This window comes from Pristis pectinata, chromosome 2, assembly GCF_009764475.1.
Source record: "Pristis pectinata isolate sPriPec2 chromosome 2, sPriPec2.1.pri, whole genome shotgun sequence".
Classification (NCBI taxonomy): Eukaryota; Metazoa; Chordata; class Chondrichthyes; order Rhinopristiformes; family Pristidae; genus Pristis; species Pristis pectinata.
Genome location: NC_067406.1, coordinates 109154902 through 109180963, shown reverse-complemented (window position 1 = coordinate 109180963; position 26062 = coordinate 109154902). Strand labels below are relative to the sequence as shown.

Sequence of the window (26062 nt, the reverse complement as noted above, 5' to 3'; positions counted from 1 at the left end):
CTACACTCAAGTTTGCTCTGAAACCCCTCAACCCCTCTGCCTTTCAGTTTTTATGATGCTCAATAAAATTCCCATTTGCAATCAAGCTTTTTGCTCAACCTTTGTTCTTGCTGTTTTTTTCATTTTACATCCTTTTATTCTGAATGCACCTCCATGAAGCACTTCAGATGCATTTAACCTTAAAGACCATAGATTTAAGTTTGAAAGAGGTATTTTATTTGCATCAGAGTTGATGTGCTTTATTGTATCTGTTTGCTACACTAATAGCTGCTAGAGTATTTGGTACTGAACCTGCCTGTGGAATTGTTAATTTTCCATTGAACAAAGCTGCCAATCATTCAAATCTGCAATCTTTTTTCCACAGTGCTGTTAAAAGTCTTCATGCAGAGTAAAAGGTGATTTTCCTTGCAATAAGGTTTTATGCTTTTGATGCCAGTATTCCAATCAGCACATAAATGTTCGAGGGACATTAGAGCAAAGTACCATACATTTCCTTCATATTGCAGGTGTTAGCATGTTCCTTTCTTAGGACTCATTTAAATAGAGATACGTTATCACACTTACAGCAATAGAGACAAAATATAACTTTTACATGACCAGAACTACAAAAGAATTCATTTTCTGTTAACTCTTAGTTCTTTCAGATTGCACAAAAAGACCTTAAGGTAGTTTTTTTAGTTTTATGTACTCACACGTGATTAAAATCTGTGAGTGTGAATTTTTCGCTGATATGATAAAAAGGGACATGAATTTGGGAATCTAGTTTATTGCCTGAAATGGTTGCCATTCTATTTCAAAGTTAATGATTCCTTCACACTTCTTTCCTGTTTCTTTGCAGTTCCCTGGAATTTATGTATATTTTCCATTTGTCATTTCATTTTTTCATACATAATTTTAATAGTCTCATAATTTTGAATTGTTCAATTTGTGTTGTAGTATGTGGATTGACCTAGTTTTTCATCAGTTAATTAATGGATCCCCAAGGCTGTGTTCCCTCAATCTTACTTTCATCTTGCTTTCAAAGACCGCCCTTTTTATTCCCTCCATCTATTCCATCTATGTCTCTTCATCCTTAGGCATTTACTAATTCCATTGAATTTGCTTATATTTAACACATTGAAGCAGACTGTAGGAGTGGTACCAACCCTTCACCCCCCACCCCAACAACCCAAAAATGGGATGTGGGAGAACCTTTGTTGCACTCCCTCGGTTCCTTGGGTAGGGAGATGAGACTTGTACACAATATTCCAGGTGTATTCTCACCAGAGCTCTGTATAATTGCATATGGTGCTTTTACTCTTGTGCTCCAGACCTTTAGCAATAAAAGCCAACATATCATTTCCTTCCTTGATTGCTTCTTGTACTTGCATGTTAACATTCAGTAATTTATGTGCAAGGATACCCAGGTTCCAATAGTTGTCAAATTGATTTAGCCAAGCTACTATAATGTAAAATGAAATAATCAAGTCCCCTTTTTTATTTTGATAAGTTTTGTCATTGTCATTTGCATTCACATCATTTATAAGCAATCACACACAGGAATGGCAGGGTAGAAAATGGTGTTGTTTAATTTTTTTATTGTAAGTAGAAGTATTATAATAGTCTGTGAAGGATTTAATGAGATTGTGTTGAAGGATTTAATGAGATTGTGTTGAGACTTATTATGGCATGGTATAACTGGAATGATGAGGTGAACAAAATAAATGTCCCTGAAGTTGTGATGAGAGGTCTGCAGCTCACTGTAACCAAAAAAAAATCCACAGACAATGAATGGAATGAATTAATTGATGGCATGAAACGTGTTCATGTGCAGAGGTGTCAGGCTTTCTGAAATAAACTGATTGTTGAGATGTACTTTAGCTTTACTAAATTGATTTGCACTTTATTCACATACTGTAAGATTATCACTGGCAAGTGCAGCATTTAATTTCATCCCTAAATGCCCATGGGAAGCCACCTTCTTGAGCCCCTGCTCTGTATGTCTAGGTGTTCCCACACTTCTGGTGGAAATTTCTCATTCAAGCCAATTTGCAAGCAGTGTTCCCAAATTCCTAGGATAGACAGCAAGTAATTTACATTTTTTAATTAAATGTACTTTTGTTAATTTAAATAAAGTTAAATATTTTTAGTGTTCTAAATGGATTATTTTTTACTTCAAGCATTTTAATTTTTAACTTGAATATAGGTGATCTCCCCACCTCCCCTACACCCCACATTATGGCAAGGGGGGGGGGGGTGCGGGGGAGAGAGAAATGATTGCATTCCTAGAAAACCGTCCGCATTGCAATTCTCCATAATGCAAAGTCGCATCATCTGCACATCAATAACTACGAGTTGAAAAATATTGGTTTATTTTTTTCTCACAAATTTGGTAGGAGTGAATTTTTATACCATATCTCTGATTTTTTTTTTGGTAATGATTTGTGAATTAAGGGCAAATTTCTGTTACCCAAACTTGTAATGCAAGGGTCGCCTGTATATTTTTAACACTATGATTAGTTTTTAGTTTTTGAATGTTAGTCAACTTTTGAAACATTCATAGTTGTTTAAAAAGCCTCATGACAGTTTTAGCAGTTTGAGGGTTTGGCATACCTGAACTGTCAAGGCATTTTTAGGTCATCCCCAGCACTGCACAGCAACCAATTGATCATGAACCTACTTCAAGACAAAGCTTTTGCTCCATTTAACAAGAGGTTGCAGAGCCTCTCTTGGGCCGAGCTTCCTTTAATAGAGAAGGTGACATGGCTTGAATTGTTTACAACTTGTCCTATAGATGAGTTACACTGTAGTAGTAAGTTAATTGGAGAAGATGTGAGAATGATTGAAAAAATGTTAGGCCTTTTATGCAGCCTTGCCTGACACTGGTCTGGGCTGAGATCGGGTCTGTTACAGAACCATTGGTCATGATCGTGGTTTATATTTTGCCATTTGGCAGATGTAAGGTGGAGGCAAATTTCTGCGGACAGATTTGATAAGGATGTTCCACAGTTTCTCTTAATTGACAGAGTGAAACGCTTTTGCTAGATTTTAAATAATGTTATGTATATTAGTTGATATTATTTTCTGCATTTCTCTTGGAGATGACACGGTGATGATTATGTGACTTGCTCATGGCCTACTAGGCAACTGTGTTCCCTGCCGTCTTATACACTTCTGAATCCTGAATTACCTATAGCAAACACCTCAGAGTATTGGAGGGGTATGTTTAATGCTATCTCTGCATAACTCTACAAATCCACTAGCAGAATAAGTGAACCTACATCAGCTTCCTCTCTCAGTTCGCCATCCCCGACACTGAGGCCCTAATTACATTCAGTCAGCTCTATGGAAAAGGCGGGTTATGATACTTACCACCTTCAAAGACATCCAAGCCATCTGGTACTTGTGTGTGAATGGATGAGAGTGCAGGTCAGCCATGATCAAATTGAGTAGGATTAAATGGCCTAGTGATAAGACTGTGATGTAGGAAATACAAATGAGAAGGCCATGTGACCTCTAGATCCTGCTTTGTCAACAAGATCTTTACTGATCCTGTACTTTAAACCCAATTTAAACCACAGTGGCAGTTGGATTGTCACAAAATGTCACTCAAAGAAGAGGAACTGCTACTCTTTACCAGTCTGGTCTCTATGTGACTCCAGGCCCGCAATAATGTGGATGAATCTTACTGCCTCTGAAATAGCCTTAAGGGGTAATGGGGGATGGACAATCAATGCTGATTTTGCCAATAATATCAACATCCTGCAAACAAATAAATACATATAGGGAGTCTGTGTTGCACTAATTCCAATCTGGCAGCTTTTATGTATGGAGGCCAAAATTGCACATATAGTACTTTTAAAAGAAGTCTGACCAAAGCCCTGCCCAGTCTCAAAGAATTTATTTTATACTTCAGTATAAAATAATAGATAATGCACCATTTTAAAGCCAACAAGCAATTTGCCATCCATTTATTTGTTGTACCTGCATTTTTACTTAGTGACACATGAATCAAAAAATCAAGATTTCCCCCTATTCACCAACATTTACTAGTTTCTAACCATTTTAAAAATATAGCTTTTCTATTCTTTCTACTGAAATACAACCTTGCATTTTCCTACATTACACCATCTGCTGCCATCTTGCCATTTGCTTAACTGTCTTTATCCCTTTGCAGACTCTTCATATTCTGTTCACAGCTCACGTTCATTACTGGTATTGCATCAAGACAAATGGTTACACTTTCATTTAATCTGAGTCATTAATATAAATTGTGAATAACTAAAGGCCCAGCAATGAGACCCAGCTGGTAACAATCTGCCAGTCTGAAAATATTCCACTTATTCCTTATTTGAACTTTAATCAACTGTCCATCCACGCTGATTTTGCATTATTATTTTCTATGAAGTAGAAGGAGGCCATTCAGCCTATCTGGTTTATATCTGCTTTCAGTAGTGCAATTCCGTCCATTTTCTTTCCTCTCCTCTGCACAACCTATTCACTCTCACGTGACCAAAACTCCCTTTTGACTCTTTAGCTACTTACCTACACTGGGGTAAGTTGCTAGTTAACATAGCATCCCATCTTTGGGATGTGGAAAGAAACATAAATAGTCACAGGGAAAACATGCTAACTGTGCACAGGCAGCACTTGATATTTATTTCCTACCATCTTTTGAGTACTTATTTTTATGTTATAATCTCTGGCATGACATTTTATCAAATGCTTTTTTTAAAATCCAGATGTATTACATCAACAAGTCCACTTTTATCTACCCTGCTAGTTTTATCATAGAATCATAGAAAGTACAGCACAATACAGGCCCTTCGGCCCACAATGTTGTGCCAACCTTTAAACTTCGCCTAAAAACTATCTAACCCCTTCCCCCCAACATATCCCTCTATTTTAATTTCCTCCATATGCTTATCTAGCAATCTCTTGAATTTGACCAATGTACCTGCCTCCACCACTGCCCCAGGCAGCGCATTCCATGCCCCAACCACTCTCTGGGTAAAAAAACCAATCTCCCTTGAACTTCCCACCCATTACTTTAAAGCCATGCCCTCTTATATTGAGCATTGGTGCCCTGGGAAAGAGGCGCTGGCTGTTTTGTATACCTCTGTCACGTCTCCTCTCATCTTTCTTCTCACCAAAGAGTAAAGCCCTAACTCCCTTAGTCTCTCCTCATAATGCAAACTCTAAATCTCCTCTGCACCCTTTCCAACACTTCCACATCCTTCCCATAATGAGGCGACCAGAACTGGACACAGTACTCTTTAAGTGTTGTCTAACCAGAATTTTGTAGAGCTGCATCATTACCTCGCGGCTCTTAAACTCGATCCCAAGACTTATGAATGCTAACATCCCATAAGCTTTTTAACTACCCTATCCACCTGTGAGGCATCTTCCAGGGATCTGTGGATATGAACCCCCAGATCCCTCTGCTCCTCCACACTACCCAGAATCCTGCCTTTAACTTTGTACTCCACCTTGGAGTTTGTCCTTCCAAAGTGCACCACCTCACACTTCTCCAGATTGAACTCCATCTGCCAGTTCTCAGCCCAGATCTACATCCTATCAATGTCCCTCTGCAATCTTCAACAGTCCTCCACACTATCCACAACACCACCAACCTTTGTGTCATCTGCAAACTTGCCAACCCACCCTTCTACCCCCTCATCCAGGGAATTAATAAAAATCACAAAAAGTAGAGGTCCCAGAACCAATCCTTGTGGGACACCACTAATCACAGCCCTCCAATCTGCATGCACGCCCTCCACCACAACCCTCTGCTTTCTACAGGCAAGCCAATTCTGAATCCACATGGCCAAGCCTCCCTGGATCCCATTCCCTCTGACCTTCTGAAGAAGCCTACCATGTGGAACCTTGTCAAATGCCTTACTAAAATCCATGTAGACCACATCTACTGCACTAACCCTCATCAATCTTCCTGGTCACCTCCTCAAAGAACCCTATCAGGCTTATGAGACGTGATCTTCCCTTCACAAAGCCATGCTGGCTGTCCCTAATCAGACCATGATTCTCTAAATGCCCATAGATCCTATCTCTAAGAATGTTTTCCAATTTCCAATCAACAAAAGCTATTTGTCAAACACTATTTTGCCTTCATAAAACTAGGTTGGCTGCTTCATGTTATGATTTTCTAGAAACTCTATTACTATTGCCTTAGTTGAATGGATTCTAAGACAGATGTTAGGTAATTGGTCTATAATTCCCTATTTCTTTTCACCTCCCTCTTTTTAAATAGTAGTGTTTCATTTGTTACTTTCTAATCTGTTGGGGATGCCCCAGAATTGAGGACATTTCAGAAGATAATCATTAATGCAGCTTCCTTCTCTGCAACCACCTCTTTCAGAATCCTGGCATGCTGCCTATCATGTCCTGGAGATTGTCTGGTTTACATGACCTTTATTCAGTACTTTCTCTCCTGTGATATTAATGACCTTAATTTCCTCACTATCATTGAATCGACCCACTATTCCTGTACTTATTGTAACTTCTGCAATGAACACAGATACAAATTATTTGCTTAATCATCCAGTCATTTATTCCTTGTTATAATTTCTTCTGTTATTGTCTCCACGGGACCCATATTTACTTCTGTTGCATTCTTTTTATTGTTGAAGTTCTTGCAATTTTTTAAATATAATTTCTCTTGCCAATTTACACATCATTTATCTTCTCAGTTTTTATTGGTCATTTGTTGATGCTTGCCCAAATATCTCTCAGTCCTCAGGCTTAGTCTTCTTGGCAATATTAGGGTTTTCTAAAAAAATACGTAAATTTATCTTTAACCGTACTTTTTCATGACAATTTTTGATATCAGTAGAATATACATTTGCTGATAATTTTGAAATATTTCTTTAAATACCTTGTTTATTTATTGGCAAACATTTTAATCTATTTTCCCATTATACTTTAACCATATGTAGTTGTCTTTTAATCTGTTTCTCTCTTGAACTGAGTAACAAAAAAAACTATCATTTTTCCTAAAGTGTTTTCTATGTGATTACTGATTAACTTTATCTCATCATACTGAATAAGGTCTAGGGTAACTTAGTTGGTTCCTTGACATATCGTTCCACTAATGTGTCCCAAATACATTTCATGAATTCATCCTCCAGACTTCTTTTGACATTTTAATTTGGGTGCTTTACACAAAGATTAAAGCCCATCAGAGTTACTTATCTTGATCAAATCTTTCCATTTGTGTTGTTGCTTTTAGGTGTCCTGTGATTTCTGTTTCTTTGCCTTTATAATTCAGTCTTGAGATAGGGGTGTCACTGAAGGCTAGCCTGAAAAGAAAATGTCACACTACCTTTTTGAATCATTACACTCGCATGCTATTCTTTGTTGCAATTAATACAATATTTATGCAAGATAATTAATATAAGATAATACATAGTAGCTTAATAGGCCATCCTATTGCACTATCAAGAGTTAACTGTTTTATGAGATGGGAGTCACAAAAGCAAGGTGGAAGACTTCCATGTATATACTGCCTGTAATGGCCTCAAGATGTTCCAAATGATTTTCCAGCCATCAACTACCTTTTAAAGTATATTTCACAAGCAGCATTTTGATGATGACCAGAAAATGTATTTTTCACTGATGTTGATTGAGGCATAAATACAGGTAAGAACACCAGGGTTAATTCCCATATTCCTCAAAATTTGCTATGGGATTTTTATATCAACCCAAGAAAACATGTGGGACCATAGATTAATGCCTTTCTTAAAAAAAAAGCAACTCTGACAGTGCAACACTCCCTTGGTATTTCATTGGTGGCAATCTTATCAGCTCATTGTGCTCATGTTTCTAGAGTAAGATTTCCTGCCCCTGAGCTAAAAGTGCCAGTGAAGCAGAACTAATAATTTTAATCTGAAAATCTAATCTGGCAATTTTATTACCTTTTTTTAAGATCCTGATTTTTAATGCTGTATTCAAATTCCCCAATTTCTGTGAAGGAATTTGAATTCAGAATCCCATCTTGTTACTTCATTAACACAAGGCTTTCTTGCCACAGGTAATGTTCTACTTCCTTTTAACTCCCATTATTATATAACTTACATTTGTACCTTTTTGTCTTCAGTGACTATTAATTTGCATTTCACATTCCTTTCTCTTATCTTTGCACCACCAACAAATTAAACACATCTTTTGGTCTCTCCCAAAGCAGAACAAATTATTTGTACCAACAGAATGAACACAGTCAGAATGCATAATTGTACAAAAAATGGCATTGTGATGCTTTATGGTAGGCAAAAACTCCCATTGAACAAAAGTTAAAAGAGAAAATGGCTCTGATAATGAGACATCTTAAATGATGTGAATTGCCAGGTTGTTGGCTTCCCAAGCTGCATGGGTCAATAAAAATAAAATAGTAAATGATCTGACATTCTTCTGGATGAAGATGCTCTGAAAGTGACTATAGTGAACGTGAATCTTAATAATGAAGCCTTTTAGTAAGCCCACTTAATTTTAATACTTCATGGCATTTCTGAGCATTTTAATCGCACAATAAAGGGAATTTGCTTAAAGGGTCTCCTGCTCAGGCTGTTAAGCTTACTAAAAGATTGAAGTTCCATAGTTAAAACAACTCTTAAAAACAAATAATTTCTCCCATGCCTTCAAAAAATTCCTCAGACCACATTTCATGTCACATGGTACTGTGCTGTATGCTTGCGTATGTGGTTGTGTGAGAGTGACTGAAAGAGGGGCGTGGCATAAAAAACAAACTGGCCTGAGTGGGAGACTTGGAGCTTAATTTCTGTTATCTTCATTGGGCAAGATCTTTTTTCCACATCAGTTCTCAGCTCTTGCAGTAATGAATAGACTGTGTTGAACTGGCAAAGAATACCATTTGTTTGTGCAGTCCCAGTGTCCGAGGAAGGCATGACATATCCGTAGTCATTTAGGTTATAGCATTTCAAGCGATCATCTGGATAATTTCTAAGTATGTTCAGAACTTCTGCTCTACCACCCTTTCAAGGAGTGAATTCCAGACACCATTACTTCTCAAAATTAAAGTCAAAGCTTTTTAGTACTGCTAATGTTTTCAGTGAGAGATCACTGGATTCCTATAATTTATTGAAAATGTTTTCTATAAATTTTCAACAAATGAGAATTGAAATTTTATTGTTCGGAGTAATGGTTATGCGAAAATATGCACTTTGAAATAACATGATTGAATTTAAGCCTTTAAAATGTCATCTATTGTTTTCAATGCTTTTTATTGTCAGTGTTTATTGGTTACTTCAGCATTTCTCACAAATGTGGATATCAGGATTGTTTAGTTATTTTTTGCTATATATTCGTCCCAAAATGAATGGTCTTAAAATTTGTCTTGAGAATAGTTAGCAGCTACAGAATATATCCTGCTGAGTTGTCAGTCATGAAGTGTTTTAACTATGGGGTTGTGTGAGATCTCAAGCACTGGCCAAGTCATCAGCAGTTTAATCATTCAGGAGAGAGCACCTTGCTGTCAAGGCATCTCTTTGATCTTTGCTAGTTTTTGATGAGAAGCATTTTAAAATTCAATATATGCAGAAATCAGCTGATGTGCTTCAGAGAGATTTGTTAGAGTCTATCCTCTTTGCATTGTTATTTATTTTTGTGATGGTGCACAAACAGACATTGTGTAAGGGTTGTTGAAAATAAATCTATTCAGGATGTTCACCAATAGTGGAATACATCCAATCATGCCTTACCTGGTGCTAATTAAATTTCTCCTTCATTGAAGTTGTAAGAATGCATATCTTTGATACAGTTTGGTCCAGATCGTGAGAGAGTAATATTATTGATCTTCTACTAGGGTGGGTGGGTCGGTCGTGTGGTTTGGGGGGGTGGTGGGGGGGGGTGGGGTGGTGGTATGCAGCAGTGGGTGTTAGGAATATTTAAATAATTTTAGATTATTGATAGAAGTATTGGAGGGAATTTGTCTGAAACACGTTGTCTGAAGAGGTGGTGAAGACAGAAACCCTCATTATATTTTTAAAGCAGAAAACAAAAAAAAACTGTAGATGATGCAAATCTGAAATAAAAGTGGAAACTGCTGGAAATACTCAACAGCTCAAGCAGCAGCTATACGGAGAGAAACAGTTAATGTTACAAGTTGATGACTTTTTCATCAAAACTGTAGTTTCCTGATAACTGGAAAGGCTAGTGATCTGTCCACATTGAATAAATCAGAGCCAAACACCTTCACTGAGAAATGAGAATGGGCCAGAAGTTCCATTTCAAGTTCCATTTCAGGAAGCTGCACATTTCACTTGAATGCCTGTGGTGACCCCACTCAAGTTATGTCAACTTAGCTTTCCATTGCACTTCCATTCTGACCTGTCTTTGACACCTTTCATTATTCCATCTTCTGACTTGGCATATTAAGCCCTTGGGACTTGATGTTGAATGTAACAATTTCAGATGATCTGCTCTCCCAGTTTGTATCAGAACTGGTTGGTTCTGACGAAATATCATCGACCTGTTACATTAGCTATTCTTCTCTCTCCGCACACCTGTTCAGTATTTCCAGTATTCTCTGCTGTATTTATTTAAGATTTTCAGCATCTCCAGTGTTTTATATTTCACAGTTCCAGGGTTTTTTTTTGTTCCTATTTGTCCTGCTCTGTTTTCATCCATCTTGTATCCTCTAGGCAGATCAGCTATTACTAACAAACTTCCACCATTCTCTCTCATCCAACACCATCACCAATCATTGCCCACCCTATCACTGTCATTTCCTTTGTTCTCTCTATCCTCCCCCTTCTCTGGAATTTAAAACTTTTGTTTTTTAACTTTACTGATAGAAGGTCATTGGCCTGAAATGTTAACTCCTTCCCTCATGTTTTAAAGAAAATGCCCAGGAGAGCAATAGCTTACAGGGCTGTTGACCAATAATTAAAAAGAGGTGTTGGGTATTTTACTATTAGCTGTGTTTTTGGCCAGGGTGGAGATGATGAGATAGTGAAGTATCTGCTCTTCATAATTAAAAGTAATTCTTTAATACCCATTTCTCCACACCAGTTTGGGATTCAAGTTATCTATTCTTGACAATTAATTTTAAATTATTGCATTTTTATAAGATTTCTTTATTAGTCACATGACATCAAAACACACAGTGGAATATATCTGTTTTTGTTAGCATGGAAATGAAATATTGTGACATAACTTGCTATAGCAGGGCATGATTTAAAATATTTTTATTCAAGCAGTGTGGACATCACAAGAGGGTCCATTCCTAACATCCATTGCATTTCTTGAACTGTGTGGTAAAAGTATTCCTTTTGTCCAATTAGATGGTGAGGGATGGTGATATCTACACAGTCATGATGGTGTGCAATTTGGAGAGGAGCCTTGCAGGTAGTAGTGTACACGTGGGCCTGTTGCCCTTATTTTGTAGGTAGAGATTATGGATTTAGAAGTTCTGGTGAGTTGCTGCAGTGCATTTTATAGCCATGCTGTGCTCTTAGTGGAGGAAGTGTATAATTAAGGTGGTGGAAAGGGTACCAGTCTAGTGCATTTCATCGTCCTGGATGTTGTTAAACTTTAGTGTTGTTTGCATTGCCCTCATCCTGGCAAGTGGACAGCATTTAATAAAACTTGCAGGTGCTGTAAAAACTTTCAAAGTCAAGGGGTGAGTCACTTATTGCAGATTGCTCAGCCTCTGACCTGCTTTTGTCTTCACTGTACTTAATGTGGTTGGACCAGTTATGTTTCTTATCTGTGACAGCCGCTAGGGAGTTTGTTAGGCTCTCTTGTTGGAGATTTCATTGTCTGCCACTCGTGAATGTTGTGAATTGCCATTTATCGACTCAAGCCTGAATTTTGTCCAGATTTATCTGTAAACAGGCACACATTACTTCATGTCTAAATAGACTTGAACTGGAATTGTAATGATCAGTGAAAATCTTCACTTCTGACCATGGCCTTGCTCATCTAGATTTTCAAGTGCTTTCAGTTGTTGAAAGTGTAAACTGATTGGACCCAAGTGAACAGTGTTAACAGTAGTATTTTGGTGCTGGAAGTATGAGACTGCAGGTGCTGGAAGTATGAGACTGCAGGTGCTGGAAGTATGAGACTGCAGGTGCTGGAAGTATGAGACTGCAGGTGCTGGAAGTATGAGACTGCAGGTGCTGGAATCTAGAGCAACAAACAAGCTAAAGTAACTGAGCAGGTCAGGCCGCATCTGTGGAGGGCAAATTGTCAGTCAACGTTTCAGGTCAAGACTCTTCATCTGGACTGAAATAAAGAGGGGAGGGCCTGTATAAAGAGGGGAGGGGGTGGAGCAAGAGCTGGCAAGCGATAGGTGGATCCAGAATAGGCAGGTGGAGGAGGGAAGTGAGGAAATAGCAACAGAGGCTCGGAGGTGATGGGTGGAGGTAACAAAGGGTAGCAGATTATGAAATCTGATAGGAAAGGAAGGTGGAGCATGGAATCAAATAAAGGAGGTGGGGTGGGCAGGTGGAGCAGAGGACCCAGTGAAAGCAGTGTGTGGGTGATTGGCAGATGAAGGAGGCGAAAGAAGCAGGGTGATGGGGAGCTGGGCTGGGTGTGGGAGGAACTGCATAGATCAGGAAGAGGGAGAGAAAGGATGGGGGGAACTGATTACCTGAAATTGGAGGGTTCAATGTTCATGCCATCGGGTTGTAGACTACCCAGGTGGAATATGAGGTGTTGTTCCTCTAGTTTTAGTGCTGAACTATTAAGTTTTGCTGGACTTCAAAATGTTTCCAGGAGCCCACTGTGTAAAAGATTTAATATAGAAATGTCTCGGGCCAGGACAGGTCTAGAAGTTAACCATTTGTGTTTATAAAAGATTCAGTACCACAAAATCGTGTCTGGGGCACAGTGTCCATAGTAACATTCTTCATGTGGGAACAGGAGCTGTGCCTCAGAACTGCATATTCAGTGCGAGGAAAATAAATTTTTCAGTAGGTATTCAAATCATGGTAATCTTTTTGGATTCCATGAAATTATTCTTGTGGATGTATGTTGGTTATGGTCCAAAATATCCATGCATTTTTGAAATGAAATCTTTAATTCTCTGTGCATCTCTAGCTGGTGATGCTAGCAGGCTAGAAATTTATAACTGAAGCATTCCACATTTACTGCAGTTATAATTTAGAGTTCTGCATTCTGCCTTAAATTGATTCATTGAATTTTATGCTTTGGCACTAGAGATTTTTTTCTTGCTTGCTCTACTTTCTTAAGTTTTATACTCCTGTGGTATACTTCTCTGAAAGTATCCCAGATGACTCCTATTCGTTCCTGAGAATAAATATCTGGAAATAAGTACAATTTGCTCAGCTTGGGTGCAAGAAGTTCCACTCAAATGGCTTCAAGACTCTGGAAAGTGTGAATTGATTGTATGGTATATGGAGGATTGAATTCTACGAGAATCGTGAGGCATTCAGCCATACAACCCAATGGTATGAACATTTGAATTTTCCAATTCTAGGTAAATTCCCCACCCCCACCCCCTAGATGCACATGTGCACACAAACAGTTTTATTTCCCACTTCCACCCGTCTCCAGTTCACCCAGCTTCTCCCTTCCCTCCACTAACTTCCTCTCCCCTCCTTTACAAAGATTCATGGCCCTCCTGTACCTGCTTCCATTTTCCTATCATGCACATCCTTATAAACCTGGGTTTCTTCTTCTCCCTTGGTTTACCTTTCCTATTCCAACTCCCACCTCCCCCTCCCTCCCCACCTGGTTCCATCTGCCCATTGTCCCTCCCTTATCTGGTCCCATCTGTCATCTACCAGCTGCTGTTTCCACATTCTCCCCTCTCCAAACTGGCTCCATATGCCCATCACCCCCTCCCCTTTAATCTGGTTCCACCTTTCACTTACCAGCCTTTGTCTCACCTCTCCTTGTTTCTATATACTGGCTATCATCCCTCTACACTGAAGCACAGTCTCGATCTGAAATGTTCACCATCTCTATGCCTCCACAGATGCTGCTTAACCTGCTAAATTCTTCCAGCAGTTTATTTTTTGCTCAAAATTCCAGGAACTGCAGTGTCTTATGTCTCTGGCCATAACAGGAAATTGGTTAGGATTATTGGGCTTCTCAAGTAGAACACACATGCACAAGAAACAACATTGATGATGAGGATGTAAGGAATTCATGCTTTTAAAGTAGCTAAAATCCTTCATATTTTGCAATAATTGAATATTCATTTTCTTTTTAAAGTCTCGAAGGGTTTTTGTGAACAAATGAATAATTCATCAGTTCTTTCTGTGAGAAGTGCTAAAGTGCTGTTTTCATAAATGTTAATACAAGCATCGGTGCTTCAAAATATCTTGAGGATGCCCACTTCATTATACAAACACGACTGTCCTGACATTCAAAAACCTCTCAAAATGTATTAATTTGTAGTGATTGGGATTCTGCCACTTTAATCAAGGAGTGAAATCACTAGCAATAGGCGACAACTATAATTAAATTCAATATGCCAGATTGTAATATTTTCAGTAGAGAGAAATACCTGTGTACATTGAAAATTAAAGCTGCCTATAGACTTGTCATTAAAATAAACTGTAGATGGTAATGTGTGACGACAATGGTAGATGGGGGTGGGGGGGGCAGGGGGGGATGCTGAAGTAATGGGTGGTGGCAAAGAGGGAGAAACAGATGATATTGTGCGATATCTGGTTAGACCAGATGTTTTTTATTGTTCAGTTACACACATGCAAAAACCCAGCATGAAACTTGCTTCATAGCAGAACTTGGACAAATAGATTCCTGTAAAATTTAATTTCAGTATTAATTTAACAAGCTCCACTTAAATATACTCATAATAATCCTCCCAGCAGAAGGTCACTAATATAACAAGAGTCCTCATTAAGAAACCTGAGGGCACCAGGGACAAACATCACTTTTATGCTGACAGTTGTTAGGTTTAATTCCAGTAGTAGCATATGTGAGGCAGTTCCTGGGCTGTTCTAGGAAAAGAAATATCGACCTACTTTAAAAAAATAGTTTATAATTCTGCTGGTGAGGTGAGAAATGCAGACTTAGTTATGTAAAAGCTGCAGGCAAGGTTCCTGGACATCACTACCTGGCATCCAATCTAAATAACTGCTGGTTTTAAAATAGCAAAATTGGACAGGCTGCAATATTATTTTTGTAAATTGTTCATTGTAGCGTGATCGGATGAGAAGTCATCCAGAAAACTACTGTTCTGCTTGTTTGTAGGACTATGGAACCTTAAGGGGAGAACGATAACAGTCTAGATGGTTTTGAAAAGTTTTTTTTTAAAATGACTATTCAATACTGCATAATCCTCTTATTTTTACATTTGTAACACTTTTGAAACTGCATCTGACACTAGCATAGCAGACAATACTTCAGGTTCATTTTGTTCTGGAGCTGTTAATTGCCACCAGTGACTTTGTGCCAGTCAGCCTGGAGAAAAGTGGCTAGCCTATTTTACTTTTGTATTATATATATAATCCTGGGGGAACAGCACTTGGAAAGCCATGACCCCCATGCATGGAAAGGTAGTTTTGCCCTTGAGAGAGAATAGCAAATAAAAGCAATGTAAATCTGCTTTTATTTGTTTGCCCATTTGCTTGCAGATGAATGCATAGCTCTAATTACTTAGAGAATGGTAAGAGTGCAAGTTGTACTGCCTCAGGAGGTAACCTAAGGAAATGGTATAGATGTAGTTAAGGAGGTACTAGACAAGTACATAAATAGGAACGGGATTGAAGAATGTAGGAATGTAGTGGTTGGATTTAATGAAATAGGGTTTAGACTAGTTGAGCTGAGTGACCTGCATCTGTGCTACAAATTCTATGCCGAGTAAATTAAAACTTCTGTACACAAGTGCTGAGCCGCCACCAAGTCTGTGGACTGGCAACTCTGCATCACATTTGCTGTCAAAAGGAGCAGAAACAATAGCTACTTCCTGATAAAACCACAGTGAGAAGAGGAAAGGAACATAGCACAGCACAGAACAGGCCCTTCGGCCCACAATGTCATGCCAACATAGCTATTCCCTCCTGCCTACTTCTGTATTCAATTTGTCAGCAATAACCATTGATCTTGTGTTAGCTTTCTTAATTAAATTGGTAAATTAGTTTATTATTGTCACGTGTACCGAGGTACAGTGGAAAAACTCTGTCCTGCATGCCATCCACACAGATCATTTCATTACATCATACATCGAGGTAGTACAAGGGAAAACAACAACAGAATCCAGAATAAAGTGCCACAGGGAAAGTGCAATGCAGGCAGGCAACAAGGTGCAAGGCCACAGCGAGGCAGATTGCGAGGTCAAGAGTCCATTCTATCGCACTAGGAGACCATTCAGTAGTCTTACAACAGCAGGATAGAAGTTGTCCTTGAGCCTGGTGTTACGTGCTTTCAGGCTTTTAATTACTTGCTGTACCTGAATACTAGCCTTTTGTGAATAATGCACTGGGGCTCCCAAAAGATGTGGATATCTTTGATGATGGCAGAACATAGAACAGTACAGCACAGAACAGGCCCCTCAGCCCACAATGTTGTGCTGACATAGCTAATCCATCCTTCCTGCAGAATGCCCATATCCCTCCATTTTCCTCTCATTCATGTGCCCATCCAAGCCCCTCTTGAAAGCAGCTTTTAAGATATCTTTATTGGTCACATGCACATCAAAACACACAGTGAAATACATCCCTCTGCACAGAGTGTTCTGGGGACAGCCCGCAAGTGCCGCCACGCCTCCGGCGCCAACATAGCATGTGCACAACTTCCTAACCCGTACGTCCCTGGAATGCGGGAGGAAACCAGAGAACCCAGAGGAAACCCACCCAGACACGGGGAGAACGTACAAACTCCCCACTGACAGTGGTGGGAACTGAAACCGGGTCGTTGGTGCTGCAATAGTGCCATGCCAACTGCCACACCACCATGCCACCCCAAGTCATGCCAGGAAATTTTTTGCAAGATTGTGAGAATAACTGAACTCCTGTGTACAGACAACACGCGCATAATGAGCTAAATGATCTCCTTTAGTGCTGTAACCTGTATGATTCTGGAAAGCAGCCACATTAGTGATTGCAAATTTTGTGGTGTATAATGGCTTTTGTTCTCCTTATCTTTGCAAATTTATAGACCATAAAATAAATGAGATTGTATCATAAGCCATTTTGTGTTCCCAGGTTTTATAAACAGTTTACTATTTCCTCGAACAAAATACCGTGCAAATTTGTTTTTCTTGCAAATCTTGGAACTGTAGCTTTCCTTTCTCTAAAACTAAAAGTTCAGTTAAAGATGCTTGGAAATAAGGATGAATGCAAATTTATGTTGTCAACATCGATTGTTACGCATGGATAATATCTTCATAACAAGCAAGGATTTTTCTTTCAAAGTACTATTTAAAATAAATACCTGATCATATATTAATGTATTCTGTGTCTAATAGGGAATTAAGGTGCTGAAAAAAATATGACACAAAGGGGTTTAGTTTAATCTTCCAGCATGGAAGCAGGCCCTTAGTTTATTGCAGATGTATTTGTTTTTTGCCACAACCTCTAGGTCTGATTCCATGCTCCCTTTTTAACAAGCAATAGTCTAAAGGAATTATGAACTCTTAATTCAACAAGTTTTTTGGTAAAACATTGTGCATTCTCAGAAATCTCCACAAATATTGTTTTCCTAATCTTGTCCTCAATTACATCACGATGATTAGTACACTTGAGAAGTATTTTTGTTTGCTTTAAAGTGTTTTGGTATATCTTCAGGTTTGTATAGGCACTTTATGAATGCAAACCTTTCTTTATTTAACTTCAGTCCTATAGTGATAATTGCCAAAGATTATATGAATAGTTTAGCCTTGCGCGACTTTTTAAATGACTGTATTCATATTTTTTTAAAACAGAGAAAAAGGTTCAGATGCATCATGGAGAAATGATCAGGAGCCACCACCTGAGGTGAGTTCATTCCAGTTGATTGTTTTCCTCCATGGTTGCAGAGCAATGTATTTCCAGCTTATTGAATAAAGTACATGGCTCAAACTAAAGGAATAAAAATACCACTGATGTACTTAATGTATAATTTATCCTGATCCCATCTTTTGTAAGCTTGGAAAATCTGTTATGAGAAAGACCAACTTGGTAAAAACTCTGTGAATTTATTATACATTCTTATATTATTGCTATATCCCTGCGCTGAAAATCATGAGCATTTCCTGGAAGTTCTTCAGTATGAGCCAAACAGCAGAGGCAAGTGATTGCACTACTTTTATTGTTACCACCTGTGGTTATAACCAATCACTAAGTTACTTCTCGGCCTTTATTGCAAGGGGTATGATGTATAAAAGTAGTCTTGATACAATTTTACAGAGCATTTAGGATACCACTCCTTGATTACTGCACACAGTTTAGTCTTCCATATTTAATGAAGGATGTGTTTGCATTGGAGACAGTCAGAGGAATATATTCATGGTATCAAAGGGTTGATGTATGAAGAAAGATTGAGTAAATTGGGGCTGTGCTCATTTCAGTATAGAAGGATGAGAGGTAACCTTTATTGATATGTGCAAGATACTGAGGGGCATTAACAAGGATGCTGAGAGGATGTTTCCTCTACTGGGGGTATCTAGAACTAGGAGGTATAGATTTTAAATAAGAAGTTGCCCATTTAAATGGAGATGAGAAGGAATTTCTTCTCTGGTCATGAATCTTTGGATTTCTATACCCAGAGAGTTCAGGAGGTGGTCATAGGCATGATTAAAGGTGGAGGTTGACAGACATTTAAACTACAAGGAAGTTGAGGGGGTATGTGGATCAGTTGGAAAGAATTGTTGAGGGAAACTTTGGATCAGTCATAATCTTACTGAATTACAGAGCATACTCGAGGCCCATCGTCATACTCTGCCATATTTCCATATTTTCCTTACGATGCAGGAGACCATTTCGAACCATCGAATTTATGCTGGCACACAGAGCAATCCCATTCCCACACACTAATTTTTTTTTCCCCATAACCTATTCTCTTCTCATTTCTGTCGATTCTGCCACAAATTCTACCCCTCATCTTCACACTAGTGATGACTTACATCGGGTAATTAACCTGCCAGCCTGCATGTCTTTGGAATATGGGAGGAAACCAGTGGGAATATGCAAGCTCCACATAGGCTTCACCAGTGGTCAGGATTGAACTCAGGCTGCAGGAGAAGTGAGGCAGCCACTTCACTAGCTGTGCCGTTGTGCTGCCCCAAAGGTCATGGTAGAGAGTAGTTTTACTCCTGCTCCCGTTTCTTATGTTCTTGCTTGCAATCAGCTCTGAGTAATTTATTTTCTTCAGGAAGTTGCACTGAAGCCATAACTAAATTAAGTATATTGGACAGTGAAGAAGGTCATTTAAGACTACAACAAGATCTAGAACAATTGGGAAAGTGGGCCAAGGAATGCCAGATGGAATTTAACTTGGACAAGTGTGAAGTGTTGCATTTTGGGAAGTTAAACCAGAGCAGGGCTTGCAGAGTAAATGGCAGGGCTGTGGAGAGTGTTGTAGGACAGGGAAACCTCGGGGTACAAGTACATAGTTCCCTGAAAATGTTGACACAGGTAGACAGGGTGGTGAAGAAGGTGTGACATGTTTGCCTTTATCGGTCAGGGGAGAGGGGAAAAGTTTAAAGAGGATGTGAGCGGCAACTTTTTCACACGGTGGTGGATATATGGAATGATATTCCAGAGGAAGTGGTAGAGGTGGGTACAGTTGCAATGTTTAAAAAGCATTTGGACAGGCATGTGGATAGGAAAGGTTTAGAGGGATGTGGGCCAAATGCAGGTAAATGGGACTAGCTCAGGTAAGCAACTTGGTCAGGGATGAGTGGATGAATTGGACCGAAGGGCCTATTTCCTTGCTGTATAAAGCTATGACTGAACTCTAAATAGTTCTGATGAAAGGTCCTTGACTTGAAATGTTGAGTCTGTTTCCCACCCCATGGATGCAACTTGACCTGCTGAGTGCCTCCATGATTACATGATTTTCTGATGGATTTTAAGCATCTGCAATTTTTTGGTCCATTCAATTAAATTTGACTTGTTTTATATTTTACATTGATTTTTTTGTTTTGAATCTACCTTTTTAACTTTCAATCGTTTTGGCAGAATGATTTAATTCATTTGTCTCTGTTTTCAGCAAGTCTGATTTTAAATCAGGTATTTGTATAATATCATTTTCAAAGTGATTTTCTTTTACTCAAATGATATAAGCCTTGGCAGCCTTTTAAAGGATAAAGCTATGATCCCTGAAATATCTCTCTTCTGTTTCTTGAAGTGCCAGGTTTATCTCAGTTTGAAGTTGGCTTATCAAGGGGAATTGTGGTCCAACTTGCCTGGGGATACTGAATTTAGTGATTTCTCATGACGAGGCAGTCATTAAACATGCAACAGGAATGAGCAACAAGAAGGAATCTAGTATCAGTAATTTAATTTGGTGACCAGAATAATGTGATCACATTTCAAGTATTCAGCATTATGATGGAATGAAACATGTTGTTTCCAGTAAAGTTCTTACAATTAAATACTTAATGCCATCACCATTGCAGGCTTGAATTATCTAGAAAAGCTATTATTTTCCAAACACCCAGTAATTAGGGAGAGATCAGGTCTATGTTTATTTCCAGTGGAAAAACCCAGAAATGCTGAAAAAAAATTGGAGAAAAGTGATTGGAAACTGTGACTAAATGAAGGCAAACTGTTCAGCCCATCTTAATTCATGCATGTGAAGATCTCCAATTCTTTCTTTAATTCTTTCAGACATTTTGCCTCAACTACTCACTTTCAAAGTTTATTCCAGGCTTTGATCATTCTGTGAAGAATTTCTTGTTATCTCTCCTGAAATGATCTTTTAAGGTGATAAACCTAGTTGTACTCCCACAGCTTCATTTGAGTAAAATTCTGAGTTGGCTTTTCTATGTAATTAATAATCTTGCATACATCTGTAAGATTTTTCTTCTGACCTTTTTTCAGCCACAACAGCTCAAATTTCACGATTCTTTCTTTGGAATCCGATCATAACTCAGCTAAATGGAATTATGAGGGGCATAGGTATAGTAGATAGTCACAGTCTTTTTCCCAGGGTAGGGGAGTTTAAAACTAGAGGGCATAGGTTAAGGTGAGACGGGAAAGACTTATAGGGGATCTGAGGGACAAGTTTTTCACACAGGGTGGTGGGTATATGGAACAATCTGACAGAGGAAGTGGTAGAGGCAGGTACAATTACAAAGTTCAAAAAACATTTGGGTAAATACATGGATAGAAAAGGTTTAGAAGGATATGAGCCAAACGCAGGGATTAACAGATAGCCATCTCAGTTGGCGTGGACGAGTTGGGCTAAAGCGCCTGCTTCCGTGCTGTATAACTTTATGAATCTGAAAAACCACTTTACTTCCTCCAATACTTGGCTTCTTCTGTTTTTGACTAACAAAACTGGATGCAGCAGTAAAGATGTGCTCAGACCAGGATATCACAGTTTGGTTATTTTTGGGTATTTCTTCAGCATTGAGTATGACTTGCTTCCACTCGAGTGTTATTAATTCTAAAGTGTTTGATGAGGCCAATGTGGTTTCCACAGATTCTGCCACAGGTGCTTGATGAGGCATATGAATAGGTAATGGCAGTGATGTGCTTCGTCTGCCATTTTCAGTGGTTTTCGCCGGATAGAGACTGAAATTGCAGTGCCATCCTGATACTGCTCCTCCAATTTGATGTGGTAGATGTCAAAGTAGAACGCCTGTTTCTTCTATTGAGTTTGCAATTGATGTTGTGGTTCAGTGTGAACAGTCCAATTCTGGGGATGTTAAACTGAGATGAGAGTGCTGACATTGGTTCACTTATATGCCAGGAGATTTTATGAAGGTAGTGTTGGTGGTACCTCTCCAGTGCTTTGTTGTGTTTACTGTAGATAGTTCATGCCTCGGAACCACACAGGAGGGCTGGTATCACTGACACTATTTTAAGCGTTATATAAATTATATTAGATGTAACAGTTGTTTCAGCACTGGGCCCCAATAAACATTAAGGATCTCTCCCTCACTTGATGTAACTCCTTGTAATAAGTACCGGATTCCTCTCATTTGGAATTATTACCCTGGCCACTCCACCTTTAATGATCTTTTGTATGGAAATATAGAAAGTTCAGTACATATATCATAGGGATTCAGAATTAAATTCTGCCTGAACCAATACACTAAAAGTATTTGCAGACACTGATTGACACACTATGCATTTTTTTTAAAGTTTAATGCTTTCATCTTTCATTTTTAGAATAGAATCTGGAGTACTTCTTTAAGCTTAATGGAATGTTTTGTATCTGCAACATCCACTCGCAATATAAAAGGACTTACGTTCCAATGTCTCACTTACACAAATAAAAAGAATAACAATATAACATAATGAGGATGACTTTTCTTGCACAGGTCAGAGTTATTTAATGGACAAAATAAATGTTTTTGTGTACATTGAAGTTTCTTTTATAAATTTTGAGCTCTAATGAAATCATTTGATTTTCAATTATGAAACACTGTACATTGAAATGTATTAACTATTATCTGATCATTTTTAACAGGATAAAATGAACTTATTAATTTTCCAATATATTTATGATTTACCTTGATTAGTGGATGTAATACTAATCTTTTTATACTCCAATCAAAAACTTCCATTCATTTGTGTTACTTAAGCCAGTTGGTTGGGGTAAATCCAAGTTTTTGTTTAGAATCCAACAGAGTGTCTGTAGGTCCTTTCTGGAAAACTGGCATTTTCAAGTTCAAGATACAAGTATAGAACATTTATTATTCATTAATTCTGTAATCCTTGGCTTGAATACAATTTCAGGAATTTTCCATGGCCTTTAGTAGTCGCTACAAATTCTAATGACAAAATAGAACCTTTTGAAAATGTTATATTTTTAAAGTAAGACATTTATTTCCCTAGAGCTAATATAAGAAGACATTGTTTTTAAAAAATGGCTACTAAGGCAGCATATTGATGCAGCAGTTAGTGCTGCTGCCTCAGTTCCAGGGAACTGGGATCAATCCTGACATTGAGTGCTTTGGTGTGGTGTTTGCACATTCTCTCCGTGACTGTGCATGTTTCCTCTGGGTTCTCCAGTTTCCTCCCACATCTCAAAGACATGCTGGTAAGTTAATTCAATGTGATAAACTACCGCTTCTGTGATGGCTTTACCTCAAGAGAAATGTGATAAAATTGGAATATTACTGACCTATTAGTTTGACTTCAGTTAGAGGCAGGTTACAATAAGATGCAGTCTTGATCAATATACACAATAGGACTTCAGTGTGACTTCTGGAAAAACATGCCCCGTTCCACTGACACGGTTGTGTTCTTTTGTTGAAGTGCAGTTACCATGGTATATCTTGATATTTAAAAAAAAATGTGAAGGTACAGCAAGCTCCCACACAAATGAAGAGAGAGAATTGTTACTTGTAGGATTGCCAGGCAGATTTGGGGTTGGTAATGAATTATCCCAGAACATAATTACTAATAATTGCAGTTCTGCATTGAGATTTGTTACTGTTCATTAAATACTGACGTTAAGGTTGTATAGCAACTTTTAGAATAGTTTTGGGAGATTACCTGCAAGATCTGTGAATAAGAAAACTAATGCTAAGAAAGATTTGGGTCTCGTGTGTGATCCTTTACTCTGGACACTTCCATTGCTTGCAGGATCAACTGCTCAAGGCTGCTGAGTAGGAGGGAGACCTGCCTGTTATTGTGTAAGAGTTATGCAGGGTTGGTGACCAGTGTCACAAGGCTGTTTTCTTTAGTGATGGGTTGCATTGCCTGAGGCTTTACTTTGAGATAAACACAGAGTTCAGTGGCATCTTCAAAATAATGAAAGGATGAGATACAATCAAAGTACAGGCTTTTCAATTGGATAGATTAGAGAGGATGTTGGGACATGATACCATTTACAGTTTTAATTTTCTGAAACAGATTGTGAGAGTATGTAATCATTGTGGATTTTTGTAACATTCAAAAGGGACCTGAATTAATCTCAGAGTGACTAATGGAGTTGCATGTTATAGAACACAGGCAGGTGCATATAATTATTGTGCTTCCCAGTTACTACAGTTTCCTGTACCATGGTTGTTTACTTTCTGAAAAAAAAACAATTGAATTTTCTCAGTGTTCTCTTAAATTGGCCTGATATTGTTATCTCAATATTTTTAGATTCCCCAGAAGATTGCATAATGGGGCAGACAGAAATGCACCAGAAATTGTACCATCTTACTCAGACAAGCTTGATGAGATGGGTATTTTAAACCTTTTTTTAAAAATTTCTTGGATCATTTAAATTAAATCTCATCACAAAACTATAATTAATTTTCAATCAGCTACTTGTGAAATATAAACACTTTGATCTAATTTTCTTTACACGTCAGCAGAGTCTGAAATGACATGGAAAATTAAGGTCTTCATTTCCCATTATAACTGTTCGAAGCTTGAATTATCCCTTACCAACATCCAGATATTGAAAGCTTTTGGCCCCTCTGTCAGCTCTGTTTATCAGGATTAGTGTGTTGTGATACCAAACACTTAGCGTGGAGAAAGAGCAACCTCTTGTCTTAGTGAAGCAAATATGGCAGTCCACTTGTTTAAATAAGCCTTTCAGTGTACATAGTGAATAAAGACCATTTTAACATTAAATGTGCTAACAGTTGTAAGTTTGTTCAGTGACTCTCCATTATGCCAAATCTGATGTGGCATTTCAGTGTGCATATCTGTGATAACTAGCTTATTCATTTAGTATTGCAATTATGAAATTTTCCTTGTGTGATTTCATAGCTAACTTTATGCTTCGGGGTGTTTTCTAATTTATAAGTGGGACTATTTTCTAAATGGGAAGCAAACTCAGAAATCAGGTGCAAAGGGACTTGGGAGCCCTAGTGCAGAATTTCCTAAAGGTTAACTTGCAGGTTGAGTCGGTAGTAGGGAAGGCAAATGCAATGTTGGCACTCATTTCAAGAGGACTAGAGTATAAAAGCAAGGATGTAATGCTGAGGCTTTATAAGGCATTGGTCAGACCACTGTTGGAGTATTGTGAGCAATTTTGGGTCCCATATCTAAGGAAAGGTGTGCTGGCGTTGGAGAGGGTCCAGAGGAGGTTTACAGAAATGATCCCAGGAATGAAAGGGTTAATGTATGAGGAGCGTTTGTTGGTTCTGGGCCTGTACTCACTGGAGTTTAGAAGGATGAGGGGGATCTCGTTGAAACCTACTGAATATTGAAAGGCCTGGATAGAGTGGACAGGGAGAGGATGTTTCCAGTAGTGGGAAAGTCTAGGACCACAGGGCACAGCTTCAGAATAGAAAGATATCCCTTTTGAACAGAGATGAGGAGGAATTTCTTTAGCCAGAGGGTAGTAAATCTGTAGAATTCATTGCCACAGATGGCTGTGGAGGCCAAGTCATTGGGTATATTTAAAGCAGAGGTTGATAGGTTGTTGATTAGTAGGACATCAAAGATTATGGGGAGAAGGCAGGAGAATAGTGTTGAGAGCAAAAAATAAATCAGCTGTGATCAAATGGCAGCGCAGACTCGGTAGGTCAAATGGCTTAATTCTGCTCGTATGTTTTATGGGCTTAAATATTGTGAATATAAGCAATAGATATTTCTGTTTTAAAATATTTATTCATTTTTATTACACAATCATCACTGTGACCTTTGCACCCAGGGGAATCTTTTGAGGTCATTTTTGTTTTGATATTTGATCGTTGGAATAACTAATTGATCGAATGAAGGGGGTAAAGTTGAAAATAGTTTGTCTTGTCCGGTGAACACTTGCATATGTGCCCAATTAAATATCTTAGTAATTGGTTTATTATTGTCATATGTACCTTGATACTGTGAGAAGCATTTGTTTACATGCCATCCAGACAGATCATACCATACATAGATTGAGGTAGTGCAAAAGGGGGGAAAAAAAACAGAATGCAGAATATAGTGTTACAGTTACAGAAAAAGTACAGTGCAGGTGGACAAATAAAGTGCAAAGGCCATCATGAGGTAGTTTGAGAGATCTTCATCTTTATTGT

The 26062-nt window shown here is 38.4% G+C and overlaps 1 protein-coding gene across 1 annotated transcript in view; it reads left to right on the top strand.

Annotated features, from left to right (window-relative positions):
• LOC127586643 (H/ACA ribonucleoprotein complex non-core subunit NAF1-like) overlaps nt 1-26062 on the top strand; it is a 74788-nt gene that overhangs the window by 35157 nt on the left and 13569 nt on the right. The window contains exon 4 of the mRNA XM_052044762.1: nt 17873-17924. Within this exon, the coding sequence (XP_051900722.1) occupies nt 17873-17924 (52 nt within the window). The remainder of the gene's footprint in view (nt 1-17872; nt 17925-26062) is intronic.